Genomic DNA, 19,898 nt, shown 5'->3' on the forward strand with positions numbered 1-19,898 from the left:
CCAGCTACCAGAGAAGCCCTGTTCAGCATCGATCATTGCAATCTCCTGACAGGCGCCGCCACCACGATAGTTCCAGATAGAGGGACTACGATGACAGCCCCAACAGACGCCCTTGCTACCAAAGCCTGAGCCATCACTGGTACAGTCGAAGCCCAGATAGTCACAGATATCGTAGGAGCCCTGACCATCGTTACTATCAGTCACACAGCCCTGAGCATCACCTTCAGCACCGCCCGAGCCTGAGGCCTGTGCAGAGAGAAGACCCAGGCAGCAACAGGTTGGGATGCCGCAGCCACTGGGGGGCCTGCAGCAATTGGGGATGCCACTGCCGCCGGGAGGTCAACAACCATTAGGAATGCAGCAGCTATGGGGGGGCGCAGCCCATGAATGCTCAGCAACTGCTGGGGGGCCTGTAGCAATTGGGAATGCCGCAGCCACTGTTGGGAGGTCAACAACCATTGGGAGTGCAGCAGCCACTGCAGGGAGGCCAACAGCCGTTAGGAGTGCAGCAGCAATGGGGGGGGGGAGCAGCCCATGATGGCACCACCCCTTAAAGCGACTTTTTATGGTGATCCAGAGAAACTGATTTTCTTCCTCAATCAAGTACGTTCCCACATGAATCACAAAGCCAATTTCTACCCAGATCCAGCTGCCAAGGTTGACGTTGTCGCAGCTAATCTGGAAGGGGAAGCATCTGAGTGGCTAAAAAATCTGTACAATGAGCAGGTGCCCGAACTGAGAACAATCTCTATCTCTTCCTTCTTAGATTGAGGACCAGGTTCGAGGGCCAATCCATAGCCCTCAAAGCAGAACAGCAGATTCACAAAATAAAGCAAGACGGTAGACCTGCACTGGAATATGTACAAGAGTTTTGCAAGATAGCAGATCGGATTGAAAGGTGGCCTGAGCAATCCCTAGTGCATCACTTCAAGTAGGAGCTCGATGATCACCTTTCCCAGGCCTGCGTCTATCAAGCTGTCCCTCATCAATTGCAAGAGTGATATCAGGTGGCAGTGAGATTGGATGTCGAGCTTGCTCATTACAAGAAACCATCCCTTCCAGAAGCTGGGTCGATACCAGAGCAGACCAGGTGGCTGCCTCCACGAAAACCCCCAGCCATTGCAGCTGCGGAAAACCCCAAGCTACCTGCCGGTCCACCAATCAAATGCTTCAGGTGTGAACAAGAGGGGCACCGATCGGAGAATTTCCTGATCCCGTACCCCCAACAAGGAGTAGATTGGGGCCACCGGTGAGGAAGAAACCAGCCCAACAGCTGGCAACAGAGAAATCAAGCAGGATCACGCAAGAGCCCATTACCCAGGTCACATCACCCACACAGGAGAGTGCTGAGGCCCAAGCCAGACCTACTGCCGCTCTGCCCTCCTACGACAGCGACGACAAAAGAGAGAATGACCCGATGGTGAGTTGACCCGTTCCACCTTTTTCTCTCGCTGCCAAGCTCATAGTCCCTAAGACAGGGGTACAAATGGATCTGAAAGTGTTAGTGGACTCAGGATGTTCCTGGGTGCCTTATCAGTTTGCCAATTGCCCTCAAGATGGGTATACGAGCAAGATTGCTCTCCAGGCCCATGAGGTTCAAACAGGCAGATGGCTCCTTAATGGGAGGGACTTTAGTCACCCATCTGACGGAACCTATACACTTAGAAATAGGTGAACATTGGGAGTTCATCTGTTTTGTGGTGGCCCCAAAGATGACTGAGACTGTGATTTTAAGTCTAGCCTGGTTAAACAAGTGGAAACCTTTTATCTGGTGGGAAAAGGGGATGAGGACTGTGAGATTTCCCATAGGGCCCAAGCCCCCTCTTGAATCTGCCGACGTGACTGGGGGCCTAAGCCATTTACCGAATCAGCAAAGATTGCTCCCATTCCCTGGCTGGGCGAACCACTCATTCCCAGCGAGTACTGGGACTTAGCAGGGGTGTTTAGTGAGAAAGAATGTGACATCCTGTCACCCCATCGGCCAAATGACTGCGCCATTGAACTATTAGTGGAGGCCAAACTCCCAAGGCTGAGAATGTACGCTATGACCCCCCTCGAAATGGATGAACTACAGCAATATGTGAACAAAAAACTAGCGAGAGGCTTCACTGAGCTGGCTAAGTCCCAGGTGGGGGCTCCGGTGTTATTTAAAGAGGAAAAAGACGGATCGCTTCATCTGCGTGGATTATAAGGGGTTCAATGCTGTGAGCATAGAAAACAAGTACCCCTCCCCCTCCTGAAGGACCTAACCCATCTAGCAAAGGGATGCGTCTTCACTAAATTAGACCTAAGAGAAGCATACTACCGAGTATGAATAAGAAAAGGAGATGAATGGAAGACCGCTTTTAACTGTCCTATGAGCAGCTACCAGTTCAAAGTTATGCCATTTAGACTACAGGGGGCTCCAGCTGTCTTCATGCAGCTGATCAACCAGGTGCTACACGATCATTTGTACAAAGGGGTTTTGGTGTATCTTGATGACATCCTGATATACAGCAAGAATATGGCTGACCATGTGAAACTAGTGTGAGAGGTGTTAAAGAAACTATTAAATGCCAAACTATATGTTAAATTGTCGAAGTGTGAATTCCATCAGACCCGACTAAATTATTTAGGCTACAGAATTTCCAGGAGGGTATTGGCATGACAGGTTTCGGGGTGTGGAAGGCCTGGCTGCAGCGGTCCTAAGGTAAGTGAGTAAGACATTCCCCGAAAATAAGACCTGGTGCCTCTTTGGAGGCAAAAAAATATATAAAAGCGAGTCTTATTTTTTGGGGAAACATGGGTACATCAAGAGAAATAAAAAAATCAGTTGAATGCAGTGGGAATGGGGCATTAAAGAAGAAGAAAACACAAAAATAGATGCTGAATGAATGTGGATTGAATACAAAAGTAATTAGCAGGTACAGATCTATAATAAATAGTGTTTGTGTAAACCAGTTTTAATTGTGTCTTCTTTTCCTTAGTTTGCTTCAGCATTTTGTACTTTTTTTGAACTGCATGTAACATTGCTTACCCCTAAAATAATAGAAAATAACATCACTTTGAGACCATTTTTGAAAATAAACATTAATAAAGAACAGTACCCCTAGTGGAGTCAATTAGGCAATTGTGTGTTTGACACTTAGGATTCTCCTATTATCGACCATGTTTATTTAAAAATATAATTCACCTAATGTTACCCCTTTCCTAAGGCCCCTTCCTCAAGAAGAGTTAGCAGCCAAGGCCGAGATAACCTGGGGTCCCAATGCAATGATAACAATATATATCTTTTGTTTTTTCCTTTTAAATGGGAAGTGGAGGTGGGGGCGGGATGACAGAGAAAAGATCTAAACTCAGAAATGTTTCTCAAACTGGGCAACAGTAAGATGTGTGGACTTCAACTCCCAGAATCCTTCAGCCAGCCATGGGGCTGGGGAATTCTGGGAGCTGAAGTCCGCACATCTTAACAGTTGCACAATTTGAGAAACAATTTAAAGGAATTAGAAGTCGTTTCCGCTCTTGGAAGTCTCCACTTCCCTGGGTTCATCTTTCGTATTCGCCGCCGCACGCCGAGCCAGGGACTGGCGCTGTGAGGGCGGGGCAACGGGAGCCTCCGTCGTTTCCTCCTAGCCGCGCGGAGGCCATGGTGCCGGTGCTTCCGCAGCTGTATCTGAGCGGCGCCGATCTTGCCTCGGCAGACGGTTCCGGAAAGCCCGCCGTCACGGCGCTGCTGCAGGTGGACTCGGAGCCGGCCGGAGCCGCTGCGCTTGCGGGCTTTGAGAGCACGCTGTTTGTCCAGGCGCTGGACTGTCCGCAGAGCGATCTGCTGAGTCGCTTGGACGACTGCGTGGCTTTTCTTAGCCAAGTCCTGGAGGGCGGCGGAAGCGCCCTGGTGCGCTGGTGAGCCCGGCCTAAGGAGACTGCTTGGGAGGTGGGGTGGCTGTGGCCTGGATGTGACCGGCAAAAGCCCAACCGCGTTGTTGTTGTGCTATACTAGCTTTGAGCAACGTTTCGGAGTAGAAATCAGGATAGAGGAATCCTTGATTATAGTGCAGCTGGCCTTCTTGAAGGTATAGAAGAAAATTTCTGCCCTCATTAGGGTATAATCATGTGTCAACCGGATTTAAGGTTTTATGTATTTAAAAACATAAACCGGTCCAAATACGGCGTTCCTCCATGGATCATTTACTTTACAGCCACTATTTGCTGCAGACAGCCCGCACTTTCCCCGCGTCTTCCGTAGAAAACCTCCCAGACTGTCTTTGTTACGTCACAAAGCCCCGCCCACTCCGTTTGAGCTTTGGAGTTCACCGTGTTATTCCTTTTACCTAAAGCTGTGTAATATCTGGGTTAAAGAGTTTTTGAGATATTTGTAAGCCTAATACCTAAGTTAAAAGGTTGCCTGGAGGTGTGTGTGTGTGGGTATTTAATGCTGCAATCCACTTGCAGAGAATTGTTGCTGAGTGTGCAAATACTCCCAAAATGTAAACCTTACTTTAAAATTCACTGTAATTGACACCATATCTCATTCTCGGTTAAAAAAAAAAGTCACATGATGGTTTATTGTGATTTGTGAACCCAAATAATAGGATGGTTTTTAAATTGCTGTCATTCTTTTCCTGAATTTTCATTTTGCCTTTTCCCTTGTCAAATCTTAAGAGGAACTGTACACTACATTAACTTGTGGCAAGGTCTTTTTGTCAGTCACAGTACTGAAAAAATGCTTTAAAAAGTTCTGCCCAACACTTTTTAAACTGATTAATATAATTGCTGATCAACAAAATGTATTTGATTGTGGAATGTAGAATATAGTTTTCTTTTCCTAGGTTAGTTCTTTTTTATTATAATCACTGATACATTGATGACAAATGCTGTTATTGCCCTAATTTTCATAGGATTAAATGGTACACTGTTGTTTCAGTTACGCTCTTAAGGGGCTTATTTTTTTGTTCAGAATGTATGAATAAACTATTGTTAGTGTAGAATTGTCATCATCCAACCATTACAGTAAAGACCAACCTGAAACTTCCTGTCACGTAATGTCAAAAATTGCCAGGGTTGAATAAGTGGGGGATTTCATGATAATCATGATACATAATAATTGTTTTGCATCCAAGCAGTCTAGTGGGAACTGGGGAAAGATTAGATTCCCTGATTTTGTAGCATTATATTAATGCAGCTGTCAAAAATGAGATGAGGGAGGTGTGCTCAGCCTTCTGCTTCCTGATCCTGAGTTAAAATGCATTATAAAAAGCAGCACTCTAGGTGCAAATATAGTTTAAAAGGAATGATATATTTTGTGGTATATATGAGGGAAACAGTACTTCACTTATGTCTTCCTGTTCTTTTTTACAGTCATGCTGGAGTTAGTCGAAGTGTTGCCATTGTAACTGCCTATTTAATGAAAACTAATCATCTTACTTTTCAAGAGGCCTATGCCTTTGTTCAGGCCATCAAACCTGATGCTAAGTATGATTTATTTTTCCTTTGGCAAAAGTGTTTTCTCATGAGGTTTAAAATACACATTCTCTGATCTCTCAGTTTTCTTTTGCTTTCTTTTAGGATGAATGAAGGCTTTGAGTGGCAGCTGCAACTCTATGAAAAAATGGGTTGTAAGGTTGATGTTAACAGTATTATTTATAAGCAGTATCGTTTGGAAAACATTGCAGAGAACTGTCTTGGTAAGGCAAATATAAATTACAATGTGTAATTATATATACAAACACACACACGAACACACATATATACTCCATTACTTAAATGTTGTGCTATCTACATTAAACTGTACTTTTATTGCTATATTTTGCTAGTTACAACCCTTTTAATATTGGCAGTAAGCAGAACTGTAATAGCCCTTTTCTTCAGTATGTTAATTATATTATAGATAGCTTATCTGATGAAACTTCAATTCTGAAAGGATACTTAACATGGTGTTTACTGCTTCTTTGAAACATCCCAATATCTGTAAGAAAGCTAACAATGTGCAATATTAACAATGTTGTATCTCTCATTTTTCTTGCTCCTACCCATCCTAGCAAAAATTAGCCTCTGACAAGTGCATTAAAACGAACTATATAAAGGTCACTAATGGCTCTTATATTATTTGTACAGTTTTTTTTCCCTCCAGCTTTTTTTTGCTTTTGATGGCAGAGTCTGCTCAATTCTCAACAGACATTGCTTTTACTGATTAGCTAAACTTGTCACCTGAGTTTAGATACTCAAGGATTTGGGGGGATAGTTGAAGGCATCCAAAGAGGCAAATCAGTATCTGAGAATTAATACACGTGATGCAAAAATCCATTTGTCTTTGATTGAACTATAAATCATTAGTCGTTTTTAAACTGATTGATAGCATTTTTGTCACTTCTGCTAGTCTGTCTTCTTCAGAAGAAATTCATTCTTGATTTTTCTACCACCATGTTTTTCAACTAACACTTTCACACACTGAGCTTCAATATTGTGGGGTCTAGTAATAAGCCACCTAGGACAGTCCTGTCCTCTGTACATTCATCCTGTCATCTTGAGCACTCTTACTTCCTTGGGTAAAATTTACCATTTTTTATTCTTGTCCTTGGAGCTATCGTAAGAGAAATGTAAGATAAACAACGTGTGTCTTACAAAACCGAGCGGTACAAATTAAAGACGGTAAATTTATGTTTTATTTTTACTTCTTTAAAACTATACCTTATAGAATCAAAATCTGAAATTAAACATAGAGAAACTATATATATATATCCATCAGGAGATGAATACTGGTGTTGACTCTGACCTTGAAATATCACTTAGCAAGATAGTCATTAAGTGAGTTGTGTGCACTTTTATGACTTTGCCATGATTGTGTATCATCAGTCATTAAATGAATCACATGGTCATTAAGCAAATTCAGCTTCCCACATTGACTTTGCTTGTCAGAAGCCAGTTGGGAAGGTCACAAATGGAGATCACATGACCCTGGGACTCTGCACCCAGGGTCTGCACCTGAATTTTGATCACATGACCATTAGGATATTGTGATGATCACAAGTGCAAAGACTGTCTGTAGGTCACTTTTTCCTAGTACCATCATAACTTCAAATGTTTGCTAAGCAAATGGTCTTAGATCGAGGACTACCTTTCCTCTCTCTGTACTCAGATTAGGCATAAATTAAGTAAAACTATGCTTGTCTTCTTTTTATCAAGAAAGATGTGCACGTTATATATATATATATATATATATATATATATGGTTGCAAATAACATAAAAGACAGACGAATGACTCCTGGGAATATCCATGGTACAAAATAAAAATGCGAACACCAGGAGAATATAAGACAGTTAAAAGTTTAGTAAAAACCTTTAAAACTTTTAAAAGCATACAATCATAGGGGCCAAGCTTTCGTCGGATCCTTCCGACATCCTCAGGGCACAAAGTCAATCAATGGGAAAAGCAGTTATAAATAAACCGACGCCTGCATCCGGGCCCTTGATCTCGTGATAGGGCCGTGATAACCAATCATTGTAACATTCTCATTAACCCCTTTAACTATCCTTCTATCCTTATTTCTGCTGCCTTTCCGTGTCAAACCACCATGGGGGCGTATCACCTCATTAGGTTTACAATCACTCTCCAGATGTTTTTATCAGAGGGAGACCTTCTGATAAACTGGAGGGATGTGCCTCTGTGTCAGAACCCCATATGAACAAATGGGATGGTGGGAAGGATGATTTTCAACAAGGGGAGACGATGGATTGTAAAAGACACTCCATTCTATAATGAGAGGAAACATCTGGAGAGTGATTGTAAACCTAATGAGGTGATACGCCCCTATGGTGGTTTGACACGGAAAGGCAGCAGAAATAAGGATAGACGGATAGTTAAAGGGGTTAATGAGAATGTTACAATGATTGGTTATCACGGCCCTATCACGAGATCTAGGGCCCGGATGCAGGCGTTGGTTTATTTATAACTGCTTTTCCCATTGATTGACTTTGTGCCCTGAGGATGTCGGAAGGATCCGACGAAAGCTTGGCCCCTATGATTGTATGCTTTTAAAAGTTTTTAAGGTTTTTACTAAACTTTTAACTGTCTTATATTCTCCTGGTGTTCGCATTTTTATTTTGTACTATATATATATATATATGTATATGTCAAACGATGATATATATATATATATGTATGTCAAACGATAACGATATATATGTTTGACATATATATATGTCAAACGATAAAACAATCACGATCACCAGGAAAATTCAAAGTAGAAAAGTTTTAATAAATACCGAGCTTTCGTCGGAAACTTCCGACATCGTCAGGGTTTAAGACTAGACTTTGGGAGTGACTTATATAGCGTTGGATAACGCCAGCATCCGGCTTTTGGACCTCGTCATCGGGCCCAGCTGACTAGGGTGTGTTCTAAATGTGTCTATGACATCAGTGTTAAACACGTTCAAGAAGGAGAAAAAGTATATATGTCATAGGGGGCAGGGGAGCAATGAGTAAGGTTGTCAAGAACCTAGTGTAACCTAGAGGAGGGGGGGAAAAACCTACCAGCGATAGAGGCATAAGGGGAACGGGAGGAGGTGTTGTGAGAGAAGGAATTCCCGAGAGGGCACGACATGCAGGCAAGAAGAGAAAGGAGGGGGAGGAGCACCGTGCGTCTTGCTCCGACTCCAATCAGCTCCTGTTGCTCTGCTAGATTGTGAGTCCGTTGCTGCTATTCGCTCTATATCCTCCATTCCCCCTTCTCCGTTCGTAGCACTCGTGTGTGTATCATCCCCTCTAATCCATCTCTCTCTAGCCTCTGCCTCGAAAAAGCAGGAAGAATAAAAGGAAAAATAAAAATACAGACTAGACCAGGGCTTTTCAACCAGTGGTACGGGTACCACCTGTGGTACATTGGCACCTGGCAGGTGGTACACGACCATCCTAGAACAGTGGTAGCGGGGGAGGGGAATGAACTGAACTGGTGGCAGCACCACACAAGCCTGAGCAAGAGATGGCTGGAGCTGCAGTGCTCAGAGGAAGCGCCAGGATCAGTGCCGCTTTCCAGCTGAACGGCGCTTCGGGGCTGTCAGGGCTCAGTGGAAGCACCAGGATCAGCGCCAGGCTCCAGCTGGAGCTCGGCGCTGATCCTGGTGCTTCTGCTGAGCCCTGAAGAAGCACTAATCAGCTGGAATGTTGCAGCATCTCCAGGGTCTTGTGATTTACATTCAGATGCTTGGCAACTGATTCCTATTTATGACGGTCACAGTGTCCCAGGGTCATGTGAAGTGACCAAAACCTGCTGCAACCACCCAGCAGACGGGGGGAATAAAAACCAAACACCCCCCACCCCACCCCCGCTGCCAATCCCCAACAAAAATGCTAACAACAATGAAAACCTCGAACAGGAGGAAGACCGCCGCCGGGTGGGCAGGCAGGTGTCTTGCTCGGCTGTGGCTTGGGGGGCACTTTTTTCAGTGCCATTGTAACTTCGGACAGTCATTAAGCAAACTGTTGTAAGTCGAGGACTACCTGTACTTTATCACTTTTTCCTTTTTTTTTTTTTGGTCATCAAGTTTTTGACACCTTGCTTGACTGGTGGTACTCGGATATTGCCATATCCTAAAAGTGGTACAATGGGTGAAAAGGTTGAAAAGCCCTGGACTAGACCATGCTGATATTGAAAATAATAAAACATTCTTTTATATCCCTTTCCATATTTTATGTTGAACTTGTCATATGTGTTACACAATATTACAAAAGAACCAAACTAATCCTATTCACTGCATTTTTATCACCTTTTTTCACGAGAAAAGAACTAATGATTAAGCATTAACATTTTGAGGATTCTAAACTGGTTGAAACTGAAGCAAAAAAAAAAAGCGAAAGGCAGATTCTTAAATAATTGCCAGGAATTGTTGGTCTTGTCAATGGAATAGTCATTGCCTCTGAGACAACCTAAAGCTTATTGTACTGTGGCAAAATATCTTCTCTTTAATTCATCTGTAAAATTTTTAGACAAATGCAAAATGTTTTGTCACCTTTTCTTGAACCTAATATAAGTATTACAGTGTTGCTGCTCCTTTGAATTTTTTACATGGGCAAACATGGCTAATTACATTTTTATGTGTTTTTTTCTCCCAGCATTCTCATAAAAGTGGTATCTGAATATTGAATTGGAAATGTTATGGTTACCCTGGTGGACTTATTTTAATAAAGGCTAAAATCTTACTTGGGAGATTTTAGCTATATTAGTTCTTTTAAAGCCCTATTGGGATAAATTGTTGCAGCTTTAAACCATCCTTTTAAGACGTGTTTTATTGTACACTTCTGTGGGAATATTGCTGTAGGACTACATGTAAATACCTGCAATAAAGAAGTGCTCTAAACTTTCAGAGATGCTTCATTATAAGTATACAGTATAAACTCGTTGTTTCTGGTTTTCAGAGACAGAAGGCTTGCTTGGTCATCTCTTCGCAATTGATCCAAACACAGTACATCAAATCCCAAATCATGACATTCTGTACAGGTGCAGGAAATGCAGGTACGTGGTTCCAGAGGAGCATTTATTGAATAGTATCTTATGAGATCAGTTTATAGCAGTTTCCCGAGCTCTAGCACTTTTGCGACCAAGGGGGCTAACTTTAAATGCAGTTAAATTGCTTGGGGATTTAAACAGACTAAATGTTGAATTAATGATAGTCTAGGCAAAAGGACTTTTTGAGAAAACTTTACAGCTAATAACAGTTGCATATAAAAATTGGGGTCGGAGTGTACTGTATGTTTCAGTGAGTCCCTGGTGAATAGCAGTTGACACAGCTCTTCTATATAAATAAAAACGTTCAAAATCTTAAATCTCTGAAAGTTCTTCACCGATTGCTTTGAAATTTTGACACAACGTTGCATTCGAATACGCGCATGTTTTTATATACCTTATACCTACTATTATATAGATGTCACATCTGTGACAGGTAAAACATACTTTTTTTGAAAAACAGCGCCATCTGTTGGACGTAAAAGCAACACATGCTAGCATTGTGAAATTAAACATATTACAAACATGCGCTTTCTCTTTTCTTTCTTTTCCATTTAACCAGACTGAGCCACAGCAACGTGTGGCCGGGTACAGCTAGTATGATATAAACATATTTCTGCAAATAGATCTCCCTATAGATACGCAAGTCTGGGGACTGTGAAAGCCATTATTTATTTTCCTCCCCTCCCCCCTTCATTTTAGCTTTCTTTTTTAATTGTGTTTCATGGTTGATTTAGAGATATGTTTCAGACTGATGTTTGGTTGAAATAACCAACCTCTTTTCTGCTTCAGTTTCTTCATTGACTGCCGGCCTCTTGCTTCTTGAATATGTTGATAATTAGTAGAATCCATTTTTTTCTCACATGTATAATATTTTACCATTAGCTGTGATGCAACCCGAAAGCATAATAGAGCCACCCCGATACTTAAAAGTTGGGTAAAGTGTTCTTTTTCTCCAAAAGAATTTTGTGTAGCCAAAGAGTTCATTGTTCGTTTCATTAGTCCAAATCACTGGTGACTTATAGTGGTCCATTGGTTCTGTTTTGTAGATCTGACCAGTTTGGGGTAATTTTAGCAGAGATTTTTGCAGAAAGTGGTAATGTTTAAATTTTTACCATGTGGAGTTGTGTTAGTTTTTGTTCACTTACAGATTTATTGAAAAAAATGTAATTTTTGCTTGCAACTGAATGTTCTTATCATACATGGTTCTGTATTGTACATAGTTAGACCCAATAGCTACCAAAAGGGTAGTTTATCTTGCAAAAAAACCCATGGTTAAATGGATCTATGTTGAAATGTTGAAGACTGGGTTGGTTAGAATTCAATCCTAAAATAGTGGTGATCTGGTTATGAAAGACATAGGTCTTCTCTAATCAGGTCCTGCTTGTTGTCTGTAGTATATCAACACTGAATGTCATAGTGATTGATGGAAAAGATGGGGTAGGGGGTGCACCTGAGATTGAAGCTTATTGCCAGAAATAGTGTTGCAATGTATCAAAGACATTTCAAACTAAAAGTAAATCAGTTTTCTGTTTTAACTATGGATTATTTGGGATGGTAGCAAGGAATTTGAAGACAAGAGCAAGTTATTGCTGCCTGTGAAGGAAATCCACACCTCTTGGAGAACTTTTATTGTCGGTGGTATTGAATAGTGGATGGATGAGCTGGTAAATGTTTTCTAATAAGATAATTAAAATCTGAACAGTATATTAAAAAGGAAATGGGTTCATTCTGATATGGTGGCTTAACAATATGCAAGGGATATAAGGAGATCCAAATCCAGCAATACTATTTTAATCTATATGTTGTGGGCCTGCTCAGTAGGTAGTTCTCCATCTAGTGATAATTCAAGTTAACTGGTTACTGAAAATAGTCCCCTCACGGCTGGTAAGTGCTTTATCATTTAGTTTTCTCTAAAGTACGTGGGAATTCCATGCCATTTGAAAATGGGGCCATTATGCTTCAATGAAGAAAATGAGAAAATATTTATTTTAAAAAGTATAATTCTTACAATGAAACTTTTTTAGATCAGGTTTGCTGTGTTCACAGGTAGTCCTTGACTTACGACCACAATTGAGCCCAAAATGTACATTGTTAAGTGAGAAATTCATTGTGAATTTTGCCCCATTTTATGTTCTTGTCACAATTAAGTGGATCACTGCAGTTGTTAAGTTAGTAACACGGTTGTTAAGTGAATCCGGTTTCCCCAATGACTTTGCTTGTCGGAAGGTCAGAAAAGGTGATCACGTGACCCTGGGACACTGCAACGGTCATAAATATGAACCAGTTGTCAAGCATTCAAATGTAAATCACATGATCACAGGGATGCTGCAATGGTCATAAGTCACTTTTTTCAGTGCCATTGTAACTTCGAACGGTCACTGAAGGAACTTGTAAGTCGAGGATTATGTGTATATATTTCTTTTCCACCTCATTTGTTCTAATAAGTAAAAAAAAAACCATTTCAGATGTCAGGTAGCAATGCTGCTTGGGTATCCTTTCAAATGATTTTTGCTCTTTTCCTTTTGATAAACAGGCGTTTGCTGTTCCGAAATTCAAGCATTTTGCCCCATGACGAAGGCAAAGGACCTGCAGCATTTGCTCACAAAAAAGTTTCAGAGCCTGGACCTTTAGGCCGTGCTGGTCAAACAAACTGTACTTCTTACTTTATTGAGCCAGTGCAGTGGATGGAGGCAGCACTGTTAGGAGTTTTGGAAGGACAGGTGAGGAAAAGAATCTGAGACTTCTATTTTGAAGAAGGTCAGAATAGTTGCTGCTTTGCTAAAAGCTGAACAAAGGCTGTGACCTATTTAAATGTTATTATATACATTAAATAATTTGAATATGGGGAAAGCATCTGGAGCTTGCATACTAGATGGAGGGAAGTATGCTTAACTCCTCTGTCATCCAGGTAAGTTTGCTGAAGGTTGGCCTATGTTAGAAAAAGGAGTCACCTATCCTTCCTGATACTGTTCATTCTGTTTAGCTTTCTGACGAGTTTGACAACAGATGGCATGGGCCACGTTGAAGTGAATCATCCCTAACTCAAATCATGATCCACAATAGAATTGAAGCTGCATTACTCTGGCCCCAAGGCTCATTCAATCTGTATATAGTAGAGCTTGGACATCATGTAGAGCAGGGGTAGTCAACCTTGGCTCTTTTATGACTCGTGGACTTCAACTCCCAGAATTCCTGAGCCAGCATAGCTGACTCAGGAATTCTGGGAGTTGAAGTCCATGAGTCATAAAAGAGCCCAAGGTTGACTACCCCTGATGTAGAGTAACTGATAAATGAGGACTAATTCTATTCAAAGAGAATTATCTACTCACAAGCTGTTTTAAGATATTGTGGTATTGTGAAAAGTGGTTAAAACACCAGATTTTTGCTACGTTGTCTGTATAGAAGATGCAGCATTGCTGCAGATTTCCTCAAGGTACTGTAAAATTATTTCCAATTCATTTTATGGCAGTAATTTACAGCATGAAATTAATGGATGGAAAGATTTTGCTTTCTATTTTTGCTGTCCTTTAACTCTAAAATATGAATCCTTCAAAGATATAATTGATATACGGGGCCAGAAATTAGTAGCTATATTATCAGAAATGTCACCAATGATGTCTGCTTCCATGGATGCTAATAAAGGAATGACAGATACAAAACAAATTTTGCCTGATGCAGAAATTGTATAATCAGAAATACTGGATGACAAAAAAGGATAGATTATAAGATAGAGAAGGCAATTAAAGCAGAAATGTGAGACAATAGGAGAATCCTGACAATGATTTTCTATTGGATACACAAAAGAAGTAGGTTAAAACTTTGAAAATCAAAGTGTAATTACAAATGATAAACCAAGAGAAGGACCCAGATAATGACTTTTTACTGGATTTACAAAAGAGGTTTGCTAAAACTTTTGGAATGGGAAAAAAATTGAAGAGAGACCAAATCCTACAACCATTTCTGAATGTATTAAAGATCAAGATAGTTAGAAATAAAAGGAATGAATATAAAGTTTGATGAAGGTTAAAATAAGACAAATTTCTATAAAATAAGAAATGTTTCTATAAAATAAGAGATGTGTTTCTGTAGACTTTTTGTTGATACCAGAATTGAAAAGTTGGTGATTTGTATACAGATAAGTGATAGATTATAGGAAGAGATATTTGTTTGTAACCTTAAGGGGGGTGAAGATGTATCAAATTTGTTTGTACTTATTGTGATGATTTATATTTTTTCTTTTTTCTCCCTATTTTTCTTTCTTTGTGTTTAGTTTGCATTTGTTTTTACTATTGTAATAAAAACTTTCAATAAGAATTATGAAAAAAAGATAATTGATACAAAATTCAGTTGGTGCTATCATGTAGCTGGGGGAGGGTGGAGGGACCTTTTTCATAATATAATTTCATAATTACCTTTATTTTGGTCAACTGAAAAGGAAATTATTCTTGGTTTTGAAAAATTAACATCTTGATTGTTTTAGAGCAACCTGTATAAAGAACAAATGCCTAGGCTATTAATATTAAATGAAACAATAGCAGAACAAAGAAATTCCAGCAATAGAATCATAGAATTGGAAAGGACCATTATATATGATTCCTTGCTCATTGCAAAACTCCACATGTTTCCAACAGATGCTGAGCATACCCAGCAAAATGGGAGCCTGAGTATTAAAGGTTCATAAATCAGAGTGCCATTAGCTTAAAATACTGGTTTTATAGTATGTAGAATCAAATTTGGAATATACCTTGGGAATAATCTGTAAGTGTTTATATTATACAGCATTATCATACACACAAAAACATAAATAAACCCTCCAAAACCACATATATAAATTGCTAATTACTATTATAGCAGTTGTAAAGAAAAATTGCCATTCTTATATATGCTCTTCAAATATCTTTTTGCTTTAGCATTTTAGCTTTATGATGCTTTTACAGATCTTCTGAAAAGACCATGGGTGACCATTAATTGTACCTAATCTAAAAACTCCAAAGAAAAATATTACTGAACAAAGTTCCACTGACTACTACTTTATGAGTGACAGAGTATTGTAAGCATGTGGAATCTCCCAGTATATATATGGATGGGTTATTCTATGCAGTATTCTTTCATGGAAAATTAACTAGTAAACTATGTTCAATAAAAAGAAAGATACATCAAGAATTTTTATGGAAATGTAGGCCCTCTTTATTATTATATCAGGATGTTGGGTTGTTGGCCGTGCGCGTGCGTGCACGCGCGTGCGTGCGTGTATTACACATACATATACACTATGTGTGTGTATCAGCTTGATGTTTGGAAGCATATGTTTTGAACAAACAAAGTTTAGATGATTGTCTGGTTTGTATTTAATTTTGGATTATCCTAGGGCACCCTTTCCTTCAGTATTTAAACATCAAATCAAAAACATATCCATTTTTCTCAAGGAAACAAATGATGTGGCTTTTGGAAGAAATGAAAAGTCGTATGGCACACATGGGCCTGGAAAGAAGTGCAGTATTGGTAGAAGATATGAAGCCCGTATAGATTGGGCAACGAATGGGAAACTGAGAGATAGAAAAATTGAACAAAAGGGAATTCTGAGATTTCAAGAGAATGCCAGATGGAGAACACATTTTCTGAAGTTTTTAAAAGAGGCCAGGAAGAGGTGGGCGGTATGAGGGAACAAGATGAATGCTTTCAAGGGAATTGGGATAGGATGTTTTAAATCAGGAACCAAAGCAAACTGTGGAACGAAGCATACTGGATTGTTTGTTTTTTTTTAATGGTCTTCTAAGGGTCACACATTAATGGTGCGCTTACAAGAAGAGACACCTAGGAGTACAGGGTTTGTGAAATTGGGCAGTAAAAAAAGAGGCCAAGTTTCAGTAGTTTGACATAACTCCCCAAAAGTTTCAAAGTTAAGAATTCCACATGTTCCATGCTTGTTTTTTAAAGATGAAAGAGCAGACAGAATATCAACTGTCCCTTCTCTCTGATTCTCTTGTAGCTCCTGTGCCCAAAATGTGCATCAAAGTTGGGTTCTTTTCACTGGCATGGTGAGCAGTGTTCCTGTGGCCATTGGGTGACTCCAGCCTTCCAGATTCACAAGAATCGGGTTGATGAAGTAAAAAGATTGCCTACTGGGGAGCCACAGAATGTGAGAAAGTGAACTTAGTTTGTATTAGGAAAACTGCATATAACTGGCATAGAGAGACACACTTTAATCAATGCTTTAAGAATCAGTGGCCTTGTGCAGTATTTTTCTTTTGACTTTACAATAATAGTAGGCCAAATATACAGCAGAGCTAATTGCACAGCACAACGGAACATTTCTTGAAATAGTTTTAATTTCTTAAACTGAACACTAAAATTTGTGGTCACACCAGGATATATTTGCACAACATGATTGCTGCCAACTAAGATTAATTGCAAATATGTCTAGAGGCTGTTCCTTCTGAACAACTCTGCATTGTATATGTGAGCTGCACTTTCCCAATAAAAATAATTCCAGAAAGTTTGGTATGCAAGTTTATGACCAGAGAGGGAACAGGCAGGATGTTAAATTATAGAGATGCTCAATTATCAAAAATATAATTGAGGTTTGTTAGAAGATCTCATATGAGATGTGCTTCTGTAAAGATAATTCTTCTGAAAGTTGGGGAGTTTAGAAGGAGTGGGTTGCTCACCTCAGCTTCTGGGAGTTTTGCCACCAGCTGCTCAAATACAAATCTTGGCAAGTAGCCTATTGTATGAATGTTTAATCCATTTCCAGCAAGAACTGTTCAGCATGGTTCTCTTGAGGAATTTTGGAATTACTATAGTTAAAAAATTCAAACTATATTTGCATATTCTTTTTAATTTTGTATAATTTGATTTTTTTTTTAAAAAAATGCTAACATTCTTGTGAAGTAGAATTTGGCAGTCAGAACTATATTGAATTGCATTCAACGGAGTTAAAGTGGTCAGGGCAGTTTATGGTAGAAAGGTAACTGAGATTAAAGCTAAAAATTTGAAATCTGAACACAACATAAACACCAAGGACAAAAAAAAATGAAACTTATAGAAGCAGCAGAAATGTCATAAAACAAAGTCCAAAAATCTCACTTTCAGACCTAAGAAAATTAAAAAATGTCTCAGGCAGTTTTTTGGGAAAATGTGGAGGCTATATTTCAAAAGAAAACTGTTGTACAACACCAAAAGAGCCTGGTCATTGCTACCCCCCACCTCTTCTTCATAGGCTTAGGTGGAGTAAGCTTGTAGTCGAGCAAGAGCTTTCCAACCTATGCATACTATAGAAGGTCTATTTATCTACAGATAGGTTGATTAATCATTGTCACTTATTCACTGTTACTAATAAAAGTCAGAAGAAGTGTTGGGCATATACTGAAACACCTTCCTGGCTCCTGAAAATTTAGAAAAAGCTAAGAAATGTATGTTAAATTCATAGTTTGTAATGATAACATTATCTTGTCCAATAAATATGTTTGAAACTTGCTGGACGTTCCATATTCCTAATCAAACATCATGCAACAATATACTACCATGTTAAGATTTACATTGGTGTGTTGCAGTCCTTTTCTGGATTTTAGTGATTGATTTATTCTTTATGGCATTCAAAATGTAACTGTACTGTTTTAATCCTATGCTTATTTAAATGCATAAACATATAACTGGTGTATAGGTTTGTAGATCTTAGTTTTATGAATCCATTTTTATGGCCTTTGTATTTTCTTGTATTGTTTTCACATTTTAGATTTTTAAATCAGCTTATACCATCATAACTTCAAAGTTGCTGACAATTATTACAGTCCTACATTTTAAATTCTAATTAGAGTCATTCATAAAGTTTAAATAGCTTTGTGGATTTTAATATTGAAGTTTTCTTTTTATTTTTTGATATATAGAGAGACACCTGGATGTAATTCATACTATTATAACTGTTGCCACTAAAGATGTTTTTGGCAGTAAGTATTTTATTTAGTTTATTCTAGTAAAGCTCTATCAAATTATACTAGTCTACTATTTCATCATGTTAACTGGGCATATATTTAAATTTAGTGCTGTTAATTTCCACAGCACTAAACACAATAAAAATAGATTTTTCCATAATTTGTATTCTGTCTGGAATTTCCACCTTGTAAATCTCTAGGCCAGATTGCCAACTGATTGCTCTGTATTTTCTCCCATTTCTCTCCAGGTTTGTTTGTTTTTTGGGATGCTCATTTATTCTTCTGATAAAGTATCATTACAATTCAAAAGGTGAAGACTATTTTAAAAAATATTGCTCTGACTCCGCATTAGCATACGCATACATTGGAGGCAATGCTTTTTCACTTTCTTCATTTCATACATGACCATAGATTTTCAGTTACCTTTTCTTCTATTAAAGGCTCCTGCCATTGCTGCACCAAAATTTATTTAAAATAAATAAATAAAACAAAAAGAACACATTTCTCCTCCTTCCTTTGAAGATGATGGCCTTAAATGATTTCATAGAGTCTATTTACTGGGTATGTGAAAATATTTCAACCTCTGGGCAGTCTGATTCAAAATTATAGTTTTGCCTTCAAAATCAAACACACGCAAGAGACAAGCAAAGGCTCTGAATTGAGATTGGAACCCCAAAAATGTATTCTGACTAGCATAAAAATGGCCATTTTGAATGGTATTCTAGCTGTTCAAAGCACTATGATTGGGCTGTTGTTTAGTGCCTGGTTTCTATTTGCAAACTTTTCAAACAAACTAGTACAGAGGCAGGCCTAGTCAAGGCCAATTTAATTTGTGTGGAGTGATAGCAAAGTATTAAGAAGCGTGGGTTGTTGTTTATGGGTTGTGCTGTGCTTTAGTTTGCAGAGAGGCATGTGTGAATGTAGCACTGTGCTTCCCCACAACTCGCAAATGCTATAGAGATTTATGTAAATGCAAAGACAATGTTGGTTTGTTGAGGTCTGGCATGCATGTGCGCTCTGTATGTTGTGTTGATCCAGTGCTGGGTTCAGAGTGCTTTCAGAATTACCTAGACTTGAAAACCCATGTTGTTATATATTTGATGGGGAACTTTGATCTTCTTGGGTTCTTTAGCTGATTCAGACCTTTGCTGATTCAAAGTGTCTGTGATTGCTTCTCCCGTTGTGAGCTTTCAAGATGTGTATGGCTGTTCCTTAAGGTCAGCTTTCTTTATCCCCTTTCTTTTTACTCTGTTTATACATAGATGCAATTTACCTTATAATGATTTAAGTGCAGCTCTTGGCTACAGTCAAATAATTTTTTTTGAAAAATTTGTAAACAGTAAAAATAACCCATGGTGAAGAATAGCATTTGTATTGGCTTATTGTGCTTCCTTTGTTCTTCTTAAGGATTCAATGCATTTGTTGCTGTTAAATGGCTAAGAGTCTATTCATTGCTAAGAAGATACTAGTACAAAAATAGTATCT

General features: G+C 39.2%; 1 protein-coding gene across 2 annotated transcripts; it reads left to right on the forward strand.

The window, feature by feature from the left end:
• Nucleotides 1-3,606: 3,606 nt before the first annotated feature.
• DUSP12 (dual specificity phosphatase 12) lies at nt 3,607-18,933 on the forward strand. 2 transcript variants are annotated; one of them, XM_015814041.1, is made up of 8 exons: nt 3,607-3,882; nt 5,338-5,451; nt 5,545-5,663; nt 10,392-10,488; nt 13,016-13,202; nt 16,472-16,621; nt 18,369-18,428; nt 18,662-18,933. In XM_015814041.1, exons 1-7 carry the CDS (start codon nt 3,626-3,628, stop codon nt 18,384-18,386), a joined length of 942 nt encoding a protein of 313 aa, XP_015669527.1. In that variant the 5' UTR covers nt 3,607-3,625; the 3' UTR covers nt 18,387-18,428; nt 18,662-18,933. The 2 variants fall into 2 exon arrangements, with proteins under 2 accessions (XP_015669527.1, XP_015669526.1); XM_015814040.1 differs by lacking the exon at nt 18,662-18,933 and having other exon boundaries at nt 18,369-18,653.
• Nucleotides 18,934-19,898: the final 965 nt, after the last annotated feature.

This window comes from Protobothrops mucrosquamatus, unplaced genomic scaffold (genome assembly GCF_001527695.2).
Source record: "Protobothrops mucrosquamatus isolate PMUCROS unplaced genomic scaffold, P.Mucros_1.0 scaffold212, whole genome shotgun sequence".
NCBI lineage: Eukaryota > Metazoa > Chordata > Lepidosauria > Squamata > Viperidae > Protobothrops > Protobothrops mucrosquamatus.

What these genes read in the sequence shown, in the direction of transcription:
- DUSP12 (XM_015814041.1), top strand. Translation starts at nt 3,626, where the DNA reads ATGGTGCCGGTGCTTCCGCAGCTGTATCTGAGCGGCGCCGATCTTGCC. An exon ending in GCCATCAAACCTGATGCTAA is followed by an intron (nt 5,452 to 5,544) that starts GTATGATTTATT and finishes GCTTTCTTTTAG; the next exon opens with GATGAATGAAGGCTTTGAGT. An exon ending in TAGGAGTTTTGGAAGGACAG is followed by an intron (nt 13,203 to 16,471) that starts GTGAGGAAAAGA and finishes ATTCTCTTGTAG; the next exon opens with CTCCTGTGCCCAAAATGTGC.